This window comes from Uranotaenia lowii, unplaced genomic scaffold (genome assembly GCF_029784155.1).
Source record: "Uranotaenia lowii strain MFRU-FL unplaced genomic scaffold, ASM2978415v1 HiC_scaffold_14, whole genome shotgun sequence".
In the NCBI taxonomy this organism is placed as follows: domain Eukaryota; kingdom Metazoa; phylum Arthropoda; class Insecta; order Diptera; family Culicidae; genus Uranotaenia; species Uranotaenia lowii.
Window position 1 is genome coordinate 18,608 of NW_026597410.1, and position 12,662 is coordinate 31,269.

A 12,662-nucleotide genomic window follows, 5' to 3' on the forward strand; every position below is an offset into this window, starting at 1 on the left:
CAATCTACCGGCAAACAACCACGGCCGAGCTGTGCGTGTGTATGCAGTAAAAGCAACAACAAAAAAAAACATTCCTTCAATTCAATTTGCCGGCAAACAACCACGGCTAAGCTGTGCGTGTGTATGTAGCAAAAGCAACAAGAATATATTCCTTCAATTCACCGGCAAACAAGCACCGGCCAAGCTGCCCGGCTTTAGCAGCTGTGTATATGTAGCGTGTGTATGTAATAGCAGGCAGTAAGCAAAGCACAGTTCTCATTCAATGGGTTTCCCGTTTCCTCCACTCCCGTTCCCTTTCCCGTTTCCATCGCAAAACAAATGAATACCTTGAAAGGAGGCCAAACGCCGGGAAGCCACTGTCGTGCGTTTCTTTTGTGATTGATCGGTGGCAGAATGCCTATGACAAATATCCCTCTTCCTGCATGAAGCTCAAATAGTATACTGGTTAAGATGTCGGTCTGGCAAGACCATTTGGTTAGTGATTTGAGTTCGAATCTCCCTACGGGCGCTGTGGTTTATATTTTTATTTTCTTGTTTCTGGGATGAATTATCCAATAGGAACGAAATCCCATAAAATGTTTTTCTTGTTTTGCTTGAATGTAGTGGTCATGCATCATTTTAGTTGGGAGGCGAGTCCTTATGCCAGTTACGGTTTTTCAAACATATCATCTTCGGCACAGTGCACATTTCAGCGCATTATCGGCACAGAGATTTGCTAAATAGGCATTGGATTTTTGCAACCTCTTCTATGGGTGTGGATATCTGTTGCACGATGCCCCAGTTGACGGTATCACTTTTTTGTTTGTATTTAAAGTGTCAAAAATCGACCAAAAATTGTGAAAAGAATTCGAAATGAGGCTTTGGGATGTTCTACTGGTTGGACCATGTCATTTAAAACATACTGTTTTTTCTTAGCTGTAAGCTTTGGGTCGAAAGTTTGATAGTTAGGTTTGTTGCCCTCCAGTACCAATTTTGACATTGGTTCCAACATTTGGCACATATTTTTGATATTACCATCAGTAATCATAATACCATTAACTTTAAATAATATTCCTACCCCCGCCCAAAATCAGCCCCTCTCCTCCATACTACATTCAGCGTAGTGCCTCGTAGACAAAAGATGATAAAATACAAGACCTGAAGGTCTGGAGGGCCTTTCCGCCACACTAAAAGAAATTTGCTCTGGGAAACAGATCAAACTTGAAGCATGAGTGCAGGTTCGAGCCATTTTACCAGAGAAAATAACTTTTAGTGTTGCGGAACGGCTTCAGCAGACCTCCAGGACTAATTAAAGGACTAATCATCTTCTGTATATAAAGCACTACAGCGAATTAGGATCTTGATCTTTGGTGGAGGTAGGAATATTATTTCAAGTCAATGGTATTATGATGGCTGATAATAATATTAACAATATGTGCCAAAAGTTGGAAGAACCAATGTCAAAATGGATACTGCAGAACAACAAATACAACAAAATATCGAAATATTGACCGAAAGCATACAACTAAGAAGAATCAGTATTTTTCGATTGGCATGGTCCAAACCAATGGTAAGAATATCCAAAATCCTCATCTTGAATTCTTTTCACAATTTGTGGTCGATTTTTGACATCAAGGTAGACGAAACTGACTTTACAAATAAAAAAGTGATATTTTACTGCACTTGGGTCTATCTTGTCACCCTATTCCCCCAAACACCTATGGCACCACATGAACAGTAAGTATACAAAGGTTTGTCAGTTAATTATCATGGCCAAAAAGCGGGTTAAAGTATAAAAAACTATCGATTGAGAAAGTTTGTCAAAGTAAAATTGTAGGTGGTCTGAACTGTTTACTTTTTTATTTCCAAAGCTGAATTGCAGATAATTGAACATAACATAGATTCAAACGAAATAAATAATAAAATTATCTCCAAAATCATCGCAAACTCATGCTTTGTATTTTCACTCTATAAATTCGTTTCAAAATAATAACAATATGAGCTAGATTTGTTTGAAAGATTGAATTAATGCGCTGTTCCCTTCTGTTAACTTTTTTTATTTCCAATACTGTATATACTCATATATTTATGCTTCTGTCTTCGCCCGTGATTGAAGGCGATAAACTTTAGCTCAACACTTTCTAAACACGCTGCCAAGGAATTGTTTTCCATTTTGGATATTGCTTGTCTATTTTTGCCTATACGCTATGATGTAATTGGAATTACTTCGCTTTGGTTTGTGCACAATTTGAGCTTATATGTACATATCAGAGCTAGAGCGTCTAACGCCCTTCATGATTAAATGTGATACCAATTAGCGGCCGATGTGAAACATGGCGATATTAGTTTAGGACCGCTTCTTCGCCTAAAACAGCAACAATATCCTGCCTTACAATAATTCCTAACCAGTTTGTTTTCATCCATTGAGCATGACAAGAGGGTTCGTCGCTTACATGTCGCTTAAGTCACTCCGAGTCAGGCTCATTTACGCAGTCTTTTTTTCTAGTTAGATGTTTAATTCTTGTTCCAATATTAATGACTTGAAAGAAAATGTTATTGTGGACGGGGGAAAAATTTTGGCTTTCAGTCAGAAGGCTTTCAAATTTACATGTCTTCAGAAGTGGTGTCATCGAACTTTGAAAGCTGCCTTTTTTTTAAATTAAAACCCAACATAAAATATTTATGTTTTTTTGTCAAGTCAAAAAATTTAAGTCTTACTAATATAGTCACTGTTTCTTTTTGTTACCTTTCTTACTAACTATCTTTAACCAATAAACATGTTTCATCGCTTTGGCAGGAGCGGGAAAATCTGATTGAAGGAGTTAATTTCCTCCAACACTTGCGTACATCTTTGAATCGAAGAGCATATGCAACTAGCTATACATACATACAAACAGACATACACCTGAAATCGCGGCTTAGTCTGGAGTTGCTACAACCAGTTTATTATACCACTTTCCAATTTTCATGCATAGCGTTGCTCACCGGCTACACATCTTATTTGTATTTTATTTTCTTTTGAGGTCAGCTCTTCAAACCGTGAGCTGAATCTCATTCCTGCTGATCAACTCTCGGAAGAAACTTGAGAGAAAGAGTGAAAAAAATTGTTTCACCCAAACTTGGGGTGGACGTTGGTTAAAAGAACAGGTGAATTAGAAAAAAACCGAATAAAGCGGTACGTTTACATTTAGAGGTGATTTAATAAAGAAGTTTGCTCTTACTGTTTATATTTTTTTGTTTTTATCAATTTCTCCGTCATTCTGGAATAAAAAACGGTTAATGTTGGGGTGAATTGAATGTGTAAAAACAAAATAAATTAATTATAGGCAAGCAGATGTTCCTAATCCGTACCCGTTTTTGCCAGCATTTCTACAGAGAGCCTGGTCCGGAATCTTGATCAACATCCGGAATCACGGAAAAGAAACGCGAGCATGTACTGAATGAAACCTAAGAGTGTTTTTTGATTCCCATGTTTCCGCAAACGAACGCCTTGAGCATACCAAATTGTTGGGCTGTTGATTTGTGGTCAATGCTCCGAGAAGAAATTTTTGGGCGATACGCTAGGAATGGTTTGCACAACTATTTTGTATGGCCTATGTTAGCTATGTATCACCAGAAGAATGAAGTTGTTAATTATTGGATTTCATTTATATCCCCGTGAGATTTCAAGATTGTTAATTGTTATGTGTTTGTTTGTATTATGAATCATTCCGAACCTTTTTTTATATAAACTTCCATGGACAGTTCTTACTTAACTAACTGATCAGTGGCTTAATTGTTTTTATTTTATTATCAAACACAGTTGTCAAATTTAATTGTTTTGAGTTTTTTTAAAAGCCTCAAAATAAAGCTGATTAAATCATTTTTTGGAATTATATTAGAATAGCTAATTTTAAACACAAATACACTGCAAATTCATCCTCAAAACTATCATAAATACGAGACTAGCTTATATCATCTCATCATCATGTGAGGAACTGTACCTACCCTGAACAAATCGTCAGCTTGACTGGATCGTACAGTTATGTTATATAAACGGCCATGGGTAGGACCGGATCGAAGATGAGGGCACAACAGTGCCGATCACATCAAACACACCCTTTTTTTTAATGTCACTGGAAGTGACCACAACAACAGGTTCAGAAAGGTTGCAATAAGTACGATTTCTACGATAGCGATAAAAGGCGCTGGCATACCTTTTAACACATATATATTTAGGTATTTAAACATATGAGTACTGTTGTTTACTTCCCTGATAAACGGTTCATTTATTTTATTCGCTGTCTTTACTCACAAAACCCCACAAATATCTGTAGCAGAATGTTTAACATTTAATAAAAATATAATCATATGTTCTATAAAGTTTAATTTATAACTAAAAACTTTAAGCGAAATCTATATACTGCCAAAAGAGTAAAAAAACAAAATCGCCAGTTGTGTATATTTAGATGTTAAAACGCATAACAAACACTGAGTTTTTTATGGGACTTTAGTTGATCAGCACGAGTAAAACAATAAATTTAATTCTTATCTTTTCTGAGAAGTGATATTTGCTAAATATAAAAGTTAAGCTGTGAAAAAAAAAGTCATGAAATATTCAATGCATGCAAATGCCTTTTTAATAACTAAACACTTTTCATTTTTATATCTTTTTATTTAAAACTAGCTGACGGTTTATTTCGTTCTGCCAAAAAATCAATGAAAAACTATTGACCCGTCTACTCATTCATTTTTTTTAGTACTCATATACATCTTTGGAGCAGTATATGAGTGATACCTACGACTTTATAAGCAGGTTTATCGTTTTGACAATATTTTGAAAAACTCTTAATTTTCGTGGACGGTGGAATTTGAACTGTATTTTAAGATTGACTATAGTGGATACTTCAGTTAAAAAACAGAATATGTTTTAATGCAATTTATCTTTTTATGTTTAAATTTGATGAAAATGGTGAAATATTTAACATTTGACTTGAATATGGGAGGTATAAAAAATCAACTAGTCAAATTAAAATCTGTGTGTGAACCAAATTTGATAAAAAAAACCTCGCGGAAATTGTTAGTATTGTGTTTTATTCAACTTGGGTTCGGTACAGATAGCATATCTTTCCAAAGTTTATAATCTTTCAAAAACTTATTTGTTTTCCAAATTTGGTGATTGTTTCGATTAGCTGTATCGTATTTCCCCTTTATTTTTTAAACTTCTTTGTTTTCTGTATTGATGAAAATTACTCAGAAACTTTTAAGGGTTGTGCTGTATTTCAATATTCATTTCGAAATTATTTGAAAATTGCTCGGGTCGTGTCATTTTTTCATATTTTAATGGAGTTTTCTCGTTTTAAGGTTAAAGGTGTCATGTTGTATGATTATTCTGTATAAAATCCTCCCCTAAGTTTGAGAAAAGAAAGGGGTAATTCAATGGAAATAAAATATAATAATTCGTTATGTGGCAACATGTTTGTGTTTCAAATTTGATGAAACTCAAATTTTTTGCGTGTTGTCAAATTTCATATTTGTTTTGTATGGGAGCTTCCCGTTTTGAAAGTAAAAGGGCTATGTAGTGCCCGGGAAGCTCCCATACAAAACAAATATGAAAATCGACAACACGCGAAAAATTTGAATTTCATCGACAACACATCAAAAAAATAATCTTGTTATTTTTTTTTGTATTTCATAGTAACGAAAATCCCTTTGGCCCTAATTGAAATGAGTCATCCTGTTACAATAAAACTTATTTGTGTTTCCAATTTGATGGAAAATTTTCGATTTGTGTGCGAGAAAAGAAAGGGGTAATTCAATGGAAATAAAATATAATAATTCGTTATGTGGCAACATGTTTGTGTTTCAAATTTGATGAAACTCAATTTTTTTGCGTGTTGTCAATTTTCATATTTGTTTTGTATGAGAGCTTCCCGTTTTGAAAGTAAAAGGGCTATGTAGTGCCCGGGAAGCTCCCATACAAAAAAAATATGAAAATCGACAACACGCAAAAAATTTGAATTTCATCGACAACACATCAAAAAAATAATCTTGTTATATTTTTTTGTATTTCATAGTAACGAAAATCCCTTTGGCCCTAATTGAAATGAGTCATCCTGTTACAATAAAACTTATTTGTGTTTCCAATTTGATGGAAAATTTTCGATTTGTGTCGTATTTAATATATATTTTATATGGGATCTTCTCGTTGTAAAAGTTGGAGGAGTCCTAGAGTAAAATTAATCATTTCGGTATATCAAAACTTGCATGTGTACCAAAGTTTAGAAATGATATGAATATGAATGATTTGAAAATTGTATTATTCATGCCAGTTTTATGTGAATATTGCATGATACTTCTCCGTTTCAAATGTGGGAGGAGTCATTATGTATAGTTGCATCATCTTGTTGTGTCGAAACGTTCTTGTAAATCAATTTTCATAAAATCTTTATGAAATTTGTTTATCTAATTTTGTTTAACGTTGATTTTGTATGGATTCTTGGGCATGGGAGTCTTTTAACAATTATACAAACCATCTCTGACCCAAAATCTATTGGCTATCCAATTTCATTTCATTCTGATCGCTCGCCTATACGTGATGGTGTTATGAAATAACGCTTACATTTATATATGTACTAGCTGATCCCATACGAACTCCGTTTCGCTTTCAACTTGGAATATGTCATAAACAGTTTGTATGAAAGTCAATTGCCAAGCATTTTGCAGATGCACTTCTGAATTCATTGTTAAGTTATAATTGCAAAAATATTGGACGATCTCTTTGTCTGTCGCCTGCTACTAAATTTGAAACCAGGAATCAATTGACCGTGCCAAAAACCCCGTGTATAAATTTCGACTCAATCGTTGCATAACAACGCAATGATGGCCAAAAAGCTAAACCCCTTTCGGTGGCCTTTTATACAATCTTTGATGTCTGAAATCGATTGCCCTTTCCTTTAAACTCCCGTGTGCAAATTTTCAAAGCAATCCATTGCCTAATAAGCATTTGACATCTGAAATCGATTCCCCGTCCCTGAAAACTACCGTGTGCAAATTTTCATTCAAATCCGATGTATAATAACGACGATTTGCAGAAATAGTGAAAGGTTAATATGGACGACCCCCTTTGCCGGCCCCTTACATTGAATTTAATACCTTAAATCCATTGCTCTTCTCTCAAAACTCTCGTGTATCACTTTTCGTCTGAATTCGATGTATAATAACGACAATATCGCATCAGCCGTGAATAGTTGATATGGACGACCCCTGATTTTAGTTTAGATTAGTGAAATCAGTTGTTTGTCCCTAATAACTGCTATGTGCAAATTTCATCCCAATCTGATGTATAACACGTCAATATCACTAAGATACTGAAAATTTAATATGAACGACCCCTTTTGCCGGCCCCTTACACTGAATTTGATACCTCAAATCGATTGCACGTCACTTAAAACTATCGTGTACCAATTTTCATCTGAATACGATGTATAATAACGTCACTATCGCAAAAATAGCGAATAGTTAATATGGACGACCCCTTTGGTCGACCCCTTACACAAAATTTGATACCTGAAATCGTTTGCTCTTCTCCCAAAACACTCATGTGCATATTTTTAACACGATCCGACGAAAAGTTACGCCAACAATATTTGTCTTGTATGGACGACCCCTTTCAGAAGGGGTCATCCGAAAATCTAAACACATTTTTCATCTTTCCTGGTCGTAATGAGCATCCATGCCAAATTTCAGACCTCTAGCTCTTAAGACGGCTGAGTCTATAAGGGTATGTACGGACGATAGTATTGGCGAAAAATTGGCCTCAGCCATAACCTCAAATTTTGATTGGCTGGCGGCCTCACCAGTGATGCTAAGTGCGTTATTAAAATCAGTATTTTCTTGTTTCAAACTCATAATAATATTTCTGAATTAATTATTTTTTTAACTATCAACAGCTAAACGTTTGAATTCATTACCGGGTGTCCAAAAAAGGGATAAAGATAAGCCATCTTTTGCTCATGAGTTTTCAAAATGAATTCAAAACATCTGAAATATATTTTCATGTAAATACTGCTTGGTAGATTAAAAAAGAGTTGTAACTTCGAAACGAATGCAAAATCATTCACTGTTACAAACAAGTAAATTAATGAAAGCTCGTCTATGTTGTCATGACTTTGAAAATAATCGCCTACATGCTCTGATTATTTTAAACATATTCACATAATTCGCTACATCGTTTAAGTGTTCCATACAGTAAATTGTGATTTCGTACATATAAATGATGCGTTTAATTTCACATTCGAATAGAAATCTACGGGACAATTGCAAATTCTCAGTACTCATGAAAAGGTTTTTCAATAACAATGCAATTAAAAAAATACGATCATATTCCAAATATTAATGCACTTGGCATCCCTGAACACCCAAAACAATCAAAACACGAACATTTGTGTATCGCTTTTCCACATGGCGAATTTGTCGATATTAGTACCGGAAAATCGCGTTTATCGTGCGCCCTTCTCAAAAATCGATTCTGTGTTCTGGGCTGAGGCCTCCTGCTAAGGTGGTGTTCGTGCAGAACTGTCAATATATCCTAATAGAGGACAAACAAACAAACAAACAAACATACAGAAATTGCTTTTTATACATATAGATATAAGATTTGATTTTTCGCAATTTTTAAACTCAAAATCAGCTATCATTTTTACCTTTCATCATGAAATATGATGATTCCTTCAAATTTGGGAAAAGATGTGATCTTCGATGTTTTTGATCGAATGCTGCACATGTTCTGGTGGCTTACAATTTGGTTTTTGTTATTCAGACTTGCTGAATCAGAAATGTTCAGTTTTTTTTTGTGATATCTTGTTATTCAAACTTCCTCAATCAGAAATTTTCAGTATCTTTAGTGTGTCAGAATCGTCTCATCATTTTCAAAGAAGGTTTGAATATTCTTTTTGTTAAAAATGTATAATATTTCTCGTAAAATTAAAAAGTTTTTTTTGTGACGTGAATTCAGTTATTTGCGACTGTTTTGATCGTTTTTTTTAAAAAAAACCTCATTGAATATAAACAAATTCATTTTTTCTACACAATGCAGCAGTATTCGTTCGCTTCAAAAAGGATTATACAAATTGCGAAAAAATCAATCCATTTATTTGTAATTGATAAGTTGTTAAAATTTACACTTAATCAGTCAAAAACTTTGTTATTCATAACTGTATAAAACATGTTGAAATAAATTATTTTCTCTTTTTTTCTGTGGTTTTTTGTGATTTGGATTATCGAAATTATTGACGGTTTTAAGATGTTTTTGATTCGAGAACGGATAAAAATCACTCGTGAGCGGTACAAGCGCGTGGAATGTGTCAATAGCTTCTGTTTTGTTATAGGGTGTGAGCACTATCTACTGTGTAAAACGATTGATGTCGTTCTTTAACACTGCGTGCATATATTTTTCATCACGAAAGTTCAAATTTTGTTGACCGCATGTCATTCTTGGTTAAATACTTTGAGGTGGTTTTTTTCCCTTCGGAAGGCTTGGCTCTTTACTTCGCACGTCTCAAGTATAAGGATCTTGTGAATGAAGCTAAGATGTGGTAAAAAAATGCTGCCATGCAGCTGTTTTTAGTGAAGAAGAATACCCGCGTCTGGGAAGTTGTGAAACTGTTGCTCGCTTATGAATGTTGACACTAGGCAAATTGAAAGATGATGATGCTGTGCTGAAGAAGATGATGACAAGGTTGAGCAACGTTAGTCACCAGTCTGATAATCAAATATACTGGATGTGTGGCATTGATTGTGTGACCATGTTATAAGTGGTTTCGTAATTGAAAAATTCATGATTTCAGTGACTGCCAGTGAACGAAGACTTCCAAAGGTGCTGTAGGTTTGAGTTTCAGCATTCGGAATGTGTTTTAAATTAGCATAAAAGAAGAAAAGTTAATGGTTGAATGTTCGCACATCGCATTTCAACGTCTACCGATAAAAAAAAAACAAACCAAATCGTTGTATGTAGTACATATGTCTGCGTTTAAACTATCCAATTGCGGAAGATATGAACGAAGTAAAACGCACTTTCATTGCTGTGTGCTGAAGAAAGAAGAAACAATGGCTACTAAATATCGACATTGGCTCAGCGGAAATGCTAGTGCTAATATGTGCCTATCAAATCAAAGCGATTTCGCGCCTTCAGTTTAATTTATTCCAATACTTTCCTCTTACCAACATTCAATACAAATCATCCACCAACAAGCGGGTATAGTTCAGTGCGGTCTTTGGAGATTGCTCTAATTAGTTGCACATCATTGATCACAATTAGCGACTCTCACTTTGGTGGCGAACTCTAGTGTTATACCATGATATGTGGTTTGCTTCCAGTTTCAAACTGATTTTCGATTTTGTGTTCCATCTTAAATTAGGTGCACTAAACTACCAAAATCCCAACATGTCTGCAAGATGGTTAGTGTTATTTCTGGCCTCGGTTGCCGCTGTAGCTGTTCATGTCCATGCTTGGTTACCATGCCCTGAAATAGATGCTGCGATCAAGATTCCCTGCCGGTAAGTGGTTTTGCTTACTATACGTGATTACTATTTAGGTAGTATTAGTAGTTATTGTTCAAACACCATACCTGTCAAACTCCCACCCAAAGTTGAAAATTGCCATCATCGGAGAATAAGTACCTACCTAAACTTTTTATAGCTCTTGGCAATGCCCTTGATGTTTGTAAATGGTAGCGCATATTTGGTGCTGTCAATAACCGAGAGAAATCAAAGACCAGCTCATTTGAAAGACAAGTTAGGGTGTCTCATGTTCAATTATTGATCTTTGGTGCCAACATAGTAAAGAACTTACACAAAAGTACAGAAAATTGTAGAAGGATGAATGACAGACTAAAATAAAAACAGTTTTAAATGGTTCAAACTACTCTCAACTAATTTTGAATCCTTCTACAATTAGATATAAGTACATATATCTGTTTATTTTTAACGAAGGTGGGTTTAAAGTTTATTCTCATATTGGATTTAAACTTGAAGTGAATGTTACTACATATAACTTGTTCACATTGAATAAAAGGCTTTGTTGTCACTTACTTTACTGGAAGGAGAAAGTTTGAACAGTTCGAGTTTGAAGGATTGCACTGATGTTAGTTTGATTTTTATATTAAAAACCTTGTATCTAACATATTATAAGGAAATGTGGAATCTTGGTTTTATAAACTTTTTCCTTCATTCTACATGACTTCTTCTCGCTCAACTTATGTTTTTTTTTGGAATTCTTAAATTGCACTATTGTCACTATTGTATCATATTCATCTTGCCAAGGCCGTGTGAACGGCAGGGGTTTCAGGGCCTTTCAAAATTTCAAAATTTCGAAAATATGAAAAGGAATTGTCAATTAAGATTTTAGATTCTATGATTCGACATACTGAAGATGGCTATCAGAATTGGGTTTTGAATAATGAGTTTTGTATGCTCACAATTACGTTTTGTATTTTTGGCTTCAACTCTTTCCAGGCACAATATTTATTTACTACAATTTCTATATTCGCTGAACATCAATTCAGCATTCATGACTTATGAATTAAGGCTGAGAATTTTTAATTGAGACACTTAGGATCAAATGAAAAACGGATTAAATTGGATTGAACCTTTGAGCTAAGTATTGATTTTCAATATTTGTGTCTAGTATTACTACACAAAATGTGAAGGTCTATATACAAAATTCTTAGAATTTCAAAGTGCCATGAATAATATTAACAGACATTAAATTATGTGATTTTTTTCCTTTTCTGTAGTTCCAAACTTCAATATTAAATTTATTTCCTCCTAGCCTTGAACTCTGTAATCTGGATCCAGATTTTTGATGAAAATTTTATCAACATTCATTATTTCAATAAAATTATTGATTTACATATGGTTTTGAATAATGGTTTGAAATACATATTAAAAGATTTTATTTAAAAAGTAACACTTTAATCCAAACTGTCCTGGATTTTATCGTATCCTCAATATTTAAAAAAGATTTAGATTTTTTTTAATAGGTATGGGAGAGTGGGGAATCATGGGCCACATTTTTTCGTTGCTCCATAACTTCTTCATCATAAAAGATAAAATGAAAATAAAAAATGGTATGGTTTTCTACATTTTCAAGGTATCATAAGGTATTTAAAAAAAAATTTGATAAGTTATTTTCCCCAAATTCTGACTGTTTGAAAAAAAGGAAAATATTTTTTGGATTTTGAAAAATGGTGGGAAATCGTGGGACACCAAACCCAAATTGACCAAATGACATGCAAAGCTTATGAGTTGACCCAAAACTGTAATTTCATAATTCATTTCGTTATTTAAAAGCAATGTCAGATGATGAAATAAAAAAGAGAGCTGTGTATGATCGCATAGATTCCAAAACCTGGCTCGCGAACGTTTTGGCAAAATTTCTTATATAGGATGGACAAAATATTTTTCATAACTCTTCATTTGGCATAAAAAAACAGGTGAAACGTATTTTAAGTTCTGAATGTGTATAAAAACATAAAAATATAGGTGGTTCAAGATGTGTGGCGTACGATTCCCCACGAGCTATGATTTGCAAATTGGTTGCGTTTGTGTGACTTATTGATGTTTCATCAAAAATTCCTTTTCCACGTGAAAGATCATGACAAAACTAAGATCATAAGCGTATGAGCATATTTTTGTTATGCACT

At 34.1% G+C, this 12,662-nt stretch overlaps 1 protein-coding gene across 4 annotated transcripts in view; it reads left to right on the forward strand.

Annotated features, from left to right (window-relative positions):
• The window catches only part of LOC129759336 (chaoptin), a 54,162-nt gene that overhangs the window by 16,789 nt on the left and 24,711 nt on the right, over positions 1 to 12,662 (forward strand). For 3 of the 4 annotated variants that reach the window (XM_055756750.1, XM_055756747.1, XM_055756748.1), the window contains exon 2: positions 10,377 to 10,515. The exons of the other annotated variant lie outside the window; for it this stretch is intronic. In XM_055756750.1, coding sequence (XP_055612725.1) covers positions 10,403 to 10,515 — 113 coding nt within the window. In that variant the 5' untranslated portion in view covers positions 10,377 to 10,402. The remainder of the gene's footprint in view (positions 1 to 10,376; positions 10,516 to 12,662) is intronic. 4 annotated transcript variants of the gene reach the window in all.